Genomic DNA, 12,675 nt, shown 5'->3' with positions numbered 1-12,675 from the left:
CAACACAGCCAACAGTTGGCAATAAAATGGGTTCCCTGTAAGTCTTTGTAATAGCTGGGCAGGGTGAGAGCTAACACAAGCAGATTTTATAGGTGTCACAAAAAAGCCTTAAAGGAAAGAGCCTTCCAAGTCTAGTTTTGCTTATTTTTTTCCCTCTGGGGGAAGAGGATTATGTGTCTGTATGTTTAGAAACATCCTATCTGTGAGAAGAACGAGGGAGCCGAGCAGCAGGGTGGGACAGTCCGGCAGTGCTGGTTTAGGCTGCCCATATCTTGCAGCATCTTGTACGCTTGCCTGCGTTAGAAATAACAATATCTGTTCTTGTTGTCCTGAGCTGGAGCCGTTCCCCGATCCACTGTACCCGCAGAGCTGCAAGAATGACTGAAAAATTGTTCGAGAAACCGCTGCTCGAGCGTTTGGTGCCTCCCTGCTGCAAGAGGCTCATTTCATGGTTTTAACGGTCTGGGCTGCGGTAAACTGATATTGTAAAAAACTGGGAAGTTCTGCAGAAATGATACAACTCCTATAAAGACCGTTCTGATGTTGGCTGGGCGGGAGGTTTTAAAACTGGGAGGATTTGTAACTCGCCTGGGGAGACGTCGCTTGGAAAAGCAGAAGTGGGAGAGCAGAGGCAGCCCAGCGTTGGCTGGGATCTGCCCCTTGGTTGGGTTAGGCCACGACGGGGCGAAGAGCACGGCTGGGATTTAAGAGAATTTGAAGTCAGTTTCAGAACGAGATGTTAGTGGGGTTGAAGTCTACCTGATGGAAAATACCGTGCTGGAATAGCAGCGGGAGGGGCCGTGCCCTGCCTGGAAGCACGTCCCAGATGAGCGGTGCCTGAAGCCACCGATGGGGACGTGCGGGTTTGTGTTAGCGGCTCGGGGACGACTCCTTGTCTCCCCTTTTACGTGGACAAAGGCTCTCAATCTCCTGCCCATCTGCATTAATCTCCTGAGCCGCTGATCACACTTGCAGGTTGGAAGGAGTTTCTACAAATGCCTGAACAGAAAGCCGGCTGGACCTCAGAGCCACTCGGTTTTCTACCATTTTTCTTCATAGGTCAAGGCTTAAACCCTGGGATTTTTTTTTCCACAGGCTCTCGCTCCCCCTCGTGTCTGCGCAGGGCTTTTGCAGCCTGTCATCTTGCATGAATTTCTTCCTACTTTGTTCTTCCAACAGCCCAGCACGCTTTCAAGGACCGGCTTGTTTTCAGGATTCTGCTGCAACATCTCTCAAGCAAGTCGTTAAATCGCACCCAACGTTCCAGCAGAAACGGCAAACCACGCATTTCTGCGCATTCGAGCAATACTTGCTAATTCTTGTTCTCCAGAAAGGCCTTAGTTCAGCTTGGCTTTCAGTAATCAAAAGCTGTATATTCACTGAGGTTTGATCCGGTTCTTTTCTCTGCTGTGAAACATATTACTAAGCAAAAGGGTGCCCTTGGTTCATTTGGCCTGGTGACCATTTCATCTCCATGATGAAGTAAGTTTTTTAAAGCTTTTTCTAATTCTTAACACTTTTCCTGGAGCTGGTACTTAGCACAGTGAAGCTTTCTGAGCAGCTCAGCGCTGGTTTGTTGTTGTTTTTTTTTAATACTAAACACTAATTTGAGTCGTGGATGTTAGAAAGCACCATCCACAGGCAGCTAAACGTTGGGTAGCATCAGGCAGATTTTGTTTCAATGTGTTGTCATCATGTCTTCCTTCACCTCTCACATGAAGGGATCATGTTGGAGAAAGAGAAGACAAATCCTTACTTATCCTGAGCTAAAGCTTCATTTCATCTAAAACTTAAAAAGAGCTTAAATAGTGGCAGGCAAGAATACATTACCCATTGTCATGGTTTAGGCCTGGTTGGCAGCCAACCACCACGCAGCAGCTCTCTCTCCCTTCCCCTCCGGCAATGAGAAGGGACAGAGAGCCAGGCTTGGGGTTCCAGATAGGACTGGGATGGGGGAAAATCCCCCTTTATGGTCACGAGCAAAAAGCAGACTCGTTAGGGGAAGGAAAAAAGAACATACATTTATTACAGACACTAACAACACATAACAGAGTAGGACAGTGAGAAGCATTGCCACATCTTGAGAACACCTTCCCCCCACCCCTCCCTTCTTCCCGGGCTCAGCTCTGCTCCCGATATCTCTACCTCCTCCCCCAGTGGCGCAGGGGCAGGGAATGGGGGGTGCAGGCAGTGCTGCCACTTCCCTGATCTTCGGTGAGGAGAGTGTCCGGAACTTGTTCCCCCTGCTCCATCGTGGTCCCCCTCTCACAGCAGACAGTCCTCCACAAACTTTCTCCGACATGAGTCCCTCCCACGGGCCGCAGCGTTCCCCACACTGCTCCGTCACGGGTCACTAACTTCCTCCGACTGGATTCCCTCCCACGGCTGCAGCCCTTCCCGAGCTGCTCCGGCGTGGGACTCCCCCGCATGCTGCAATCCTCCCAGCACTGAATTACAGCAGCGGGGCTGCCTTTTCCCACGAGACCCCGGCCTTCTTCGGGCACAGAACCTTGGTCATGCAAGCAGGAGCCACAGGCCATAAATCAATGTCTGCTCCACCGTAGATCTCCATGGGTGGCAGGGGGGGTCCGCCCTGCCGTCTCCCCACAGGATACAGGGGGGTCTCTGCTCCGGCACACCTCCCCCCTCCTTTCTTCCTCCGTTCCTCCACTGACCTTGGTGTTCATGCAGCTGCAGCAACTCCTCCTCACAAGTCCCCCTGCTCGTCACCACGTCCCTTCTTAAATACATTATCGCAGAGGTGCAGCCGATTGGCTCAATTTCCCAAACAGAAGTGGAGCTGACGTGGAGCTGGGGGAGCTTCGAGAAGCTTCTCCCAGGGGGCCGCCCCGATAGCCCCCTCCCCTGCCACCAAAAAACTCCACCACTCACTCACCCCAGGACACCCATGTTTTCTAGGGTTTCTTTCCTAAAGTAAGTTGTAGGGCCCAGCGTGCGAAGCGATGGGAACACAACACTCGTTCTTTGCAGACAAATGTGTTGTTGAAATTCCTGATCCGAGATATTGTCCAAACTTTAAAGGTTTTCATTGCATGCCTTTTCAATGAAAAATGCCACAACTGGGTGTTTAATATGTCCGAACCTTATGTTAGTAAGCAGAGTTGGATCAAAATTTTCAGAATGGTTGAGGTTGGAAGGGATCTCGGGGCATCGTCAAGGCCAGCCCACCGTGCTCAGGCCGCGTGGCCAGGACCACGTCCAGCCACGTGTTGGACATCTCCAAGGATGGAGCCTCCACAACTGCTCAGGGCAGCCTGTGCTAAAGCAGGGTCACCCCCCCTGCAAAGAAGGTTTTTTTGTGGTTAAACAGAATTTCTTGTACTTTAGTTCGTGCCTGTTGCCTCTTGTCGAGGTGTCACCTCTTGTCAGTAGTGTTACGACCCGGCCTGGGAGCCCAGGGAGTCGTAAAGGTTCTGTGATCCCCTTGGGTTAAATTAAGGTGAAACGACACCAAGAGACCAGTTAAAATATTTTACTTGTGGTAGAAACCGCTTAAACTTGGGAAAGGATAGTAAGCAATGGGGTCTCTTATTGATAAATCTATAAGAAAGAAAAGAAAGGGAAATAAAAAGGAGAGGAGAAGAGTCTGGTCACCACCCCTCTTGTCTCAGTTCTGTAAGTCTTGGGTGGTGGGTGCACACGCAGCCAAGTTTTCTGTTGCCTTTTAAGTTCGTCTTACCAGCTGCTTAGCGTACTAGATAAAAAGAGGCAAGTATTCCGGGATCTCATTTCCATGAGAGATGAGGTGGTCTTGTTCCCTCCTACCACCTTTACTTCTTCCTCGTTTTTTTTTTTTTTTTTCCTTCTTGCACGATTGTCCAGCCTTTAGCTTATCAGGAGGCTTATCTAAGGGATTTGGCACTACAGCAGCGAGGGAGTGGGGCCGTGCATCCTCCCCTACACCCCCCCCTTCCCTGGGCAGCGTTCCTTAGACTGATCACAAAGGCCACAGCTCGTTGGTGATGCCTCTGTGTCGAGGAATGTTGGAGGGATTGGTTCTTTCGGATCCTTACAAGCGGCCACTGCGGAGAAGACCCGGGCTCCCTCTTGTCCGTTCCCTCCCGTCAGGTGTTGGTACCCACTGCTCAAATCCTCCTGAGCCGAGCCGTCTTTTCTCCAGGCTGAGCAGTCCTAGCTCTTGGCTTCTCCTCGTGGGAGCGGCTGCTCCACTCCCTTAACCATCAGCGTGGTCCTGTCTCTCTTGTCCCCGGAACACCAGCGATGGGCAGAGGGACGGGAGCACCTCCCTCTCCTGCTGCCAGCGCTCTGCCCAGCCCAGCTCACTGGTGGCCACCTTGGCCTTGAGGACACGTCGCCACTCGTGGTCAGCGTGGTGTCCGCAGGACACCTAGCGCCGTCCCTGCAGAGCTTCTTTCCAGCCTGCTTGGCCCGCTATATGGGCTTTATTGGGTTTGCGGGGTGAGGTTTTGGTTGTGAGTGGGCTTCTGTGAGCAGCTGCCAGGAGCTTCCCCCACGGCCAGTGGAGCCAACGCCAGCCGGCTCCGAGCCGGACCCGCCGCTGGCCAACGCTGAGCTCGTCGGCGACGGTGGTGGTGCCCGTGGGAAAACGTATTTAAGCAGCGGGGAAAAAAACCTGTGCAGCTGCAGCCGGAGAGAGGAGTGAGAATACGTGAGAGAAAGAGCTCTGCAGGCACCCAGGTTGGTGAGGGAGGAGGAGGTGCTCCAGGTGCTGGAGCAGAGAGTCCCCTGCAGCCTGTGATGAAGACCATGGTGAGGCAGGCTGTGCCCCTGCACCCGTGGTGGAGCAGATCTCCACCTGCAGCCCATGGAGGGCCCCACGCTGGAGCAGGGGGTTGCTGTGAGCCCGTGGGAAGCCCGTGCTGGAGCAGGCTCCTGGCAGGACCCGTGGAAATGTGGAGAGAGGAGCCCACGCTGGAGCAGGTTTGCTGGCAGGACTTGTGACCCCGCGGGAGGGACCCCACGCTGGAGCAGTTCGTGAAGAGCTGCAGCCCGTGGGAAGGACCCACGCTGGAGAAGCTCACGGGGGGACTGTCCCCCGTGGGAGGGACCCCACGCTGGAGCAGGGGAGGAGTGTGAGGAGCCCTCCCTCTGAGGAGGAAGGAGCGGCAGCGACAGTGTGTGATGAACTGCTTGCAACCCCCCATTCCCCATCCCTCTGCACAGGGAGGTGGAGAAATCAGGAGGGAAGTTGAGCCCAGGAAGAAGGGAGGGGGGGGGGGGTAGAAGGTGTTTTAAGATTTGGTTTTATTTTGTCATTATCCTAACATGATTTGATTGGTAACAAATTAAATTAATTTCCCCAAGTTGAGTCCGTTTTGCTCCTGACGGTAACTGCTGAGTGATCTCCCTGTCCTTATTTCGCCCCATGAGCCTTTCGTTCTCTTTTCTCTGCCCCGTCCAGCTGAGGAGGGGAAGTGACAGAGCAGCTTTGCTGGGGTTGTCCCTCCCCAGGGTTAGGAGTTGCCGTTTCCCTTGGCTGACCTTCAGGAGGCTCCTCTCTGCCCGTTTCTCCAGCCCGTCCCAGTGGATCAGCCTCTCCTCCCGCTCGTCCCGTGGTGACGGCGTGCTCAGCTCACCAGTGACAACGTGCCACCCTCCTGGCCCCGGTACGGACCCCAGGGGCACGCTGCTGGTGACTGGCCTCCAGCCAGACTTCGTGCCACCAGTCACAACCTTCTGCCCCAGTTCAGCCAGTGTGAGTCCACCTCCCTGCCCGCTTCCCTAAAGTCTGTGCGAGCCCTGTCCAGCCTACGCGACAACTTCTAAATCCTAGCTGCCTTTACAGCGCCTTTACCGATCGGTGCTGCTGCTAATTCATTGAAAGGGAGGGTTAATTGTCAGAGTTTAAGTATTTTGAGGGCTAAAAGATGTGTTTGAGCAGTAACTGAGAACGTTCCCGTGCTCTGTAGTGTCCGTAAGTCAGTAGATGTCAGGGCTTACGCCACAGACGGGGGGAGTCAACGAGGCTGAGCTTCCGTTGTGTCTTTCACCTGAAACTGGGAACCCCGATCTGCTCTTACGTTAGTTTGGAAAAACATGTCTAAACAGGCTAAACTATCCGTCCCTTGGGCTTCCAGCAGTCAGGCTGCATATTTTTTTTTGCAGCCTACTGTGCTGGTGCAGTATTTTTGGCAAGGTTTTTTCTTGCCCGTCCTTTTTAAGCCAGATTTTGTACGTAGGTGATTAGGTCTGCCTTTCGAATGCCCCAAACCTCTTGCGTTTAACAGCAAAACTGAAGCTGGCTCACCTCCACCACCAGCAATGTATGGGATGGCTCTGAGGTTACTTTTACAGCAATACGTGCCCCTGTTAATTGTAGAATCACCGAGTGGTTTGGGTTGGAAGAGACCTTTAAGGGTCATTTAGTCCCATCTCCCCCGCCACGGGCAGCGACGCCTTCCCCCAGCCCAGGTTGCCCAAAGCCCCGTCCAACCTGGCCTTGAAGGTTTCCAGGGAGGGGGCACCCACCACCTCTCCGGGCAGCCTGTGCCAGTGCCTCACCACCCTCAGCATAAAAAATTTCTCCCCGAATTCTTCTCTGAATCTCCCCTCTTTCGGTTTAAAACCGTTACCCCTTGTCCTGTCGCTACAGGGAGCAGCTGAGATAAAGGCTGCCCGGGACCGCGTGCTGCTGAGCAGGCTCTGGAGATCACTGGGGCTGGTGGTGGCAGCAGCTGTGGGAGGGAACGGCCCCCAGTGTAAGAGCAGGGGGGCAGTATCCGATGGTGAACCGTAAAAAGAGCTTGGGGAAGGCATCACTGTTACATGGGTGCTGGTCCGGGGTTTGCCTGGGGGCTGGTCTGCGCTGGGGCAGGGACGCCCAGCGTGCGGAGGGCGGCCGGTGCTCTGGAATACACGTGCTGTGCAAAATCTATCCATCTGGTGCCCGGTGGTGGGGTGGGTCTGGTGGGAATGTTTGAGGTGTCTGCCCGGGGAGGGACCCGCTGACGGTACCGGCCTCCCCCCGCGTCTGGTTGAACGGCTGCTCAGGGGAGAGCCTAGCTAAAGGGGGGGGGGGGGGTTCTGGCTCAGGTTAAGCTTAATGTAGCTTGGAGATGGGAATATAATGGCCTGAAGGCAGCACTGACCAGAAGCTTCTTTCAATCTGGAAGGGGGAGCTTGCCAACAGCGTGAAAACACCACCCCGAAAAATAACAAACTTTTCCTGGTTTCTCCTAATTGACTTAGGTGGTGATGCAGACAAAATGCATCTACGCGGCTCGGGTTGTGTGTGGTGTTTGCCCGGAAGATTTGAGTTGCCCCTCTTTTCACCCCTAGCCTCCTGCCACCCTGTCTTAGCCAGAAACAGCAAACTCCGAAATTTCTGGCGTTTGAATTGTTCACCTGATGAGAGAGGGAACGAGGAGGGGAACCTGGGAACTTCTCCTGGCCATCTAGGTGTGTTGGCAGCCCAACGGGACGTGTCTGCCGCTGGCTCACAAACCAAGGTCCGGGTCTGGCTGCCAGAATAGGGGGAAAATGGTGAAGGGAGGTTTGTGTCAATTCTTGCCCCAACTGAAATGTGTCGTGTGAAGGAAAGTAAACCAAGGAAACGGGTGTGCGGGCTGGCGAGCTGCCAGACCTTCCCGGCAGAGAAGGGGGATTTCTGTGAGCAAGATGCTGCCAGACCCACCTTTGGTTCGCCCTGTTGGCTTGGCGGGTGGAAATGTGCTGGTAAAATACCAAAGTGGGCTCAGAAAAGGGTCACAGGCGCCTCATTAATTCCCGAGGGTGGAATCCTTTGTTACTTTGAGTGAACCAGCGAGGTTTCAGTTCAGTTGGAACCCCAGCTCAAGTCTTCAGCACAGCAAAGTGGCAAAATTTTGTTTGTATCCCGGTCTGGGCTGTTGTGGAGCTGCCGGTCATGGGAAGGTGCCTTTGCAGGAGCAAGAGATTCGTTATCACTTGATTTTCCTACAAAATCTTCATTTCTGTCCTCTTCCCTTCCTGCAGAGCAAGGGCCGAGCGTGCTCAGCAGAGGGAGCTGCAGCCCCACCAGCCTGCTCCCTCCCTGCTTTTCCCCGAGATCGGGCTAAACGCAGAGAATTTTTAAAAAAATTTATCCAGTTCTGCGCGCAGCCACGGGATTATGAAGTTAATTTCTAACTGTACGGAGTTGGAAGCTGAAAGCCGCTCGGCGTTAGAGGTGTCTGTTTGCTGTTGTGCTTGAAGTTGCGTGAACTTTCGATGGTGCCACGTGGAGTCCAGGCGGCGGGAGAGCCGTAGCTCTCTACGGGCGCGCTTCTCCGCTGTCGTTATCGATCAGGCTGTCGGCGCTTCGGTGACTCAGGGCTGGGGGCATGGGCGGGCGGTGGGGGCACGTCTCCTCCACGCCAGGGCGAGGTGGTTCTCCTTTGCTCTCAGCCCAAACGTCGAGCCGAGCCGGGGCCCGGCGTGAAATCGCCGCTGCAAAAATGGGCTGGGCCTGAGCGCTTCACCCGCTGCGGGATTTGGAACAGGAACGAGGAACCGAGCTGCCCGTCTCGCCCCTGAACGCTTGGCTAACGAGGCTGGTCCCTAACGAAGACCTCAGCGGGGAGATTTGTCCCCCGAAGCCCCCGGTGAGCAGCTCAAGAGCCCCCGGGGGGGGGGGGGGGGGGGGGCTCGGTCTGCTGGGCTGGTGCATCCCCCCCCGCGTCCCCCCTGCCACGCGTGAGCGTGGCGAGGGTCACCTATGGAGGAGTGGGACGGCGACGCCGGCGCCTCTGCTTTCCACGTGCCCGAGTGGATGGTGAGTGAGTTAACTTCTCGTTTTAATGGGCACCTAATCGCTGCTTCATTTCGGGAGGGAGCTTCAGATCGCTCTGCTCTGCGCTGGGGTGCGATAGGCGGCACCAGGGTCGTTAAAGTCCAACACTAACGAGGACTCTGGGACGTCCTCCCCTGCCAGCGCGGCGTCGCTCTGCGGCCCGAGCTGCCTGGTCGAAAACGGGCAAGTGAGGGAGGGAACGGTCCCCCGTGGGCCACCCCAACTTGTGGATGTGTTATTTTCAGAACTAATTTTTACAGCAGTTTGGGACCAGCCGGGGGGAGGAGTGGGGAGAAACTGCAGCGTGTTCCGGGAGACTGAGTTGCATCAGGGTCAGCACAGCAGATAACTGTCTTTTTTTGGCTGCTTTAATTTTCATCATCAATTTAGGTTCTGTTGTTGGAATAAAACCTCTAAAACTTAAGGCACCCTTTAGGGCATCGTGTGCTGCTCAGCTTCCTTCTGGTGGTTAAAGAGGTTAGAATAGATACGGGCAAATATTAAAATACCCTTTTCTCTGCTTTGCCACTCTGGTGGAAAGAATTCCCAAAGCAGCTGAAAATATAATGACATTGCTCCAGAAAGCAGGCAGTGCTTGGAAGACAGAAGGTTGCGTGTCTGGAGGTTGGCTTCACGTGTCCCCCCGAGGGTCTCTGCAGTGTCTTTTGGTCCAAAAATGTTCAGGATACATCAGAACCACTGAAATTCTGTATAAATATTTGTTATATCTTCCTAGGTTTTTGCTCGTATCTTCCATTCCTATTTTGGAAGTCATCCCTCTTGGTAGTTCTTCTAAAAATATTTCAACCACTCGAATAAAAACTTGATATTCTTGTACTCCTCTACAGGTATTCTCGCTGCTTTGATCTTTATCTACAAACAGAGTTTGTGCACGGTGATTTGATTCAAACTTCATTATTCCCCTTTAATATCCAACTTCGTGTACCCCCACTATTGCTTTCTTCAGCTTTATGGATTTTATTTCTGTAAAATTACAGTTTCTGGTTCTGCTTCTCATTCATTTTTGTATAGACTGCAATTCTTCCTTCCAGCTTTCACCCAAGTTATGTCATATTTATATCAACGGTGAGGAAATTAATTTTGCATTTAAGGGCTAGCAGTGATAAACTTTGCATAATATGCAACTTTGCTTCTTGTTTCAAATGTGGATTTTTTGGTACGGATTGTAAAAGTGTGGAGTTCTGTTTAAAAACAAGCAACAAACCTCTCCCAATGGATTTTTCCTGCCCCGTGATTTTCTCCTTTATGAATTCAGTGCCGCTGGGATCAGGACCAGATGACAGAAACTTTATTTTAATAGACTTTTTTTTTTTTCTTATGGCTGTAGCAATTTCCCTTTGCGGTGCAGATATATGGTTTTATAGATGGTTTAAAGCTGCTGTGGCATCAAACTCTGTCTGCAAAGGGCTTGGGGTTATGTCCTCTAGCAGTGTTTTTAATCAGGATTTTAACTTGGCTGATTTGCATTTTATGTGGTTTCGCAGGACAACGTGGGAGTGAACAGCCACATTTCAAGAAATAATCAGCCTGAGCTTTAGAATGCTCATTATCCTTAAGGTCACTGTTTCAAACAGCCTTTTATGTCTTAATGCTCTTACCAAGGTCCTACATTTACTCCAGTACACCTGTCAGTATTAACCAAAGAACCAAATATTGAAAAAAAAAGTATTATTAGTGAATAATAATAATAATCCCTTCTCCATTGCTTCTCAGAAGAGCAGGCTGAAATACAGGTTCTCCCGTATTCTGGGGCTCTGGGCGCTGGGAGGAGATCTGCAGCAGGTCAATTTTGGTTTTGCAGAGCTGCATCTGAGCTGTGGTAGCGATGTGGGGCTTTGCAGGGCTGAGCGACAACACAAGCTGAAGTCATTTAATCTGCTGCGAGCCAAACTGGGGATCCCAGCGTTTCCCTTATTGGGTAAACCCCTCAGTTTTTCAAATAATCTACAACTTGGATTTCATATTGACGCTGCGCAGCTTTGTACCTGCGGTAGCCGGGGAAAAAAACTCCTGTGTGCCGTTGTGGGACGTGAATTTCTCATCCCTACGAGGATGGGATCAAAAGGAGGGAAAATTCTGAATTTGCAACCTTTTCTGAATTCCTGCAGCCGGTGAGTACGTGAGGCAGAAGTGCTGGTTTGACTCGGTGTCTTATTGGTGAAGGTTTCGGCCATTTCAGGTTGGATAATTGAGTGAGGGTTTAGATAATCTCTAATTGCACAGTCCGCAGTGGTAATACGTAGCCAAATACCAGGAGAAGCTCGTGCTGTAGCGGCTGGCAAGTTTTTGAGGGGAAGCTCGTGCTCCTGGGCCCGTGTCGTAGCATCACACGTACGAAGGAGGTGTAAGGCCACATGGGGAGCTAGCCGAGGATAAATGCTCTTGCTGCTAGAGATAACGCCCTGGCTCGCGGTGAGGTGTTTTCCATCTCTTGATTCCTGAGGTCCTCTGGTTTTTTTAGTTCTGAGACACAAGTTACCCCTTCGTTGCAACTCGAAGCGACACAGAAATAACCGTTTCCTCTTTTCCCTGCCTTGTCACGGGGCTGCGACCGACAGGGCCGGGGGGATCTGTTCTACAGCGGGGGGAGAAGGTTTCTCTTCCCATTGTCCCTTCTGGGGCTGACTGGCTTAGGTGACTGTTATTTTATTTTTAAAAAAATTTCTCCTTCTTGCTCCAGCAGCAGGGATGGCCGCGCTCATTCTGGCCCTACGTTGGATGTAGGTGCTGCTGCTGCTTGGAGGTGTGTTCTGTGTCAGTAAGGTGTTGGAAGAGCTCCTGTTAGTTTTACCTCCATGCTTTCCACCTGCAGCTTTACTCCTGTGGGCCACGGAAGATTGTTTTTTTTAAAAAGAGGTAACCTACAAGTGGGTCTCAGCCCCTAGAGTGAGAGCAGCGGCTTGGTAGGTGCGCACGGTGGTTGAGTCCTCACCAGCAGTTGTCTTGGAGGTCTGAGGACCGAAATCGGCCTCGGTCCTAGGAAAATGAAATAAATTGGGGTGCCTGGGGCTGTGGTTTGATGTTTGCACAGCCCCGGCCCAACGCTTGGACGTGAGTTAGAAATAATCTGGGCTGAGAGTTTGCGGGGCACAGCCGATCCGTCACCGGTGCAAGATCTTCAAGAACCAGTGGCTTGAATTTCTGACACACTGGGAAACCGCTTTGGCCTCGGTGGGTGGCTCTTCATTCCCATCCTTTCTGTCCCAAGTCCCGTAGGTGAAATCAGCTTTAACCTGCGCGTTCTCAAGCTGTTTTTTTTTTTTTTTCAGAAGGAAGATGCCAAAGGGTTAAACCTGTGTGTTAATCCCAAAGTCGGTCTCCTTGTGACCTTTTGGCTGGAGAACTGGAATCTTAAACACTTTGAGCTCCAGTTAAAAGTTTTGGCTCAGTGAGCAGCACTGTCAGGATTACATATTAATTTAAGGCATGTGAAACTATGGAATAAGTGGGTTTGGAGAGTCCTTTTCTTGAAGCGCTATGATCCAGGCTCAGGAGGTGGATTAGGAGAACAGAAGCCGCCTGAATTGTTGAAGCTGAGGGTTGCAGATCATTTCAAGCCCGGAGAGGGGAAGGCATCACTGATACGGCGGGCGGGGAGCAGGTCTCCTCTCAGTCGCCTTTCAGATGCCAACACCTGGTGTCTCCGTACACGTCTCCGGTTTCACGGGGGAAAGTGGAGCAGGAGATGAAGTATCTGGCCTGGCAGGTCGGGTGCTGGAGGGAACCAGCTTTTCCTTCATGAATAGGGATGAGAGGGCAGGAGAAGGAGGTCTGGTCTGGGAGCCGCAAGCGCTGGGCTCTGCTGGAACATCCGAACAGGCGTGTCGGTCCCCTCCGTTCCAGTCACAGCTGCAAAATTATTGCTCTTGCAATCTTTTTACCCTTTTTTTTTTTTTTTTTTT

At 52.2% G+C, this 12,675-nt stretch overlaps 1 protein-coding gene across 2 annotated transcripts in view; it reads left to right on the top strand.

The window, feature by feature from the left end:
• Positions 1–12,675, top strand: part of AHCYL2 (adenosylhomocysteinase like 2) — a 111,391-nt gene that overhangs the window by 59,628 nt on the left and 39,088 nt on the right. The window contains exon 1 of one of the 2 annotated variants that reach the window (XM_032986776.2): positions 8,654–8,734. The exons of the other annotated variant lie outside the window; for it this stretch is intronic. Within the exon in view, the coding sequence (XP_032842667.1) occupies positions 8,678–8,734 (57 nt within the window). The 5' untranslated portion in view covers positions 8,654–8,677. Of the gene's footprint in view, positions 1–8,653; positions 8,735–12,675 lie in introns of those variants that run through there. 2 annotated transcript variants of the gene reach the window in all.

This window comes from Tyto alba, unplaced genomic scaffold, assembly GCF_018691265.1.
Source record: "Tyto alba isolate M040663 unplaced genomic scaffold, T.alba_DEE_v4.0 Super-Scaffold_2, whole genome shotgun sequence".
In the NCBI taxonomy this organism is placed as follows: Eukaryota; Metazoa; Chordata; class Aves; order Strigiformes; family Tytonidae; genus Tyto; species Tyto alba.
The sequence above is the reverse complement of the archived record's forward strand: the minus strand, read 5'-3'. Positions and strand labels throughout refer to the sequence as shown.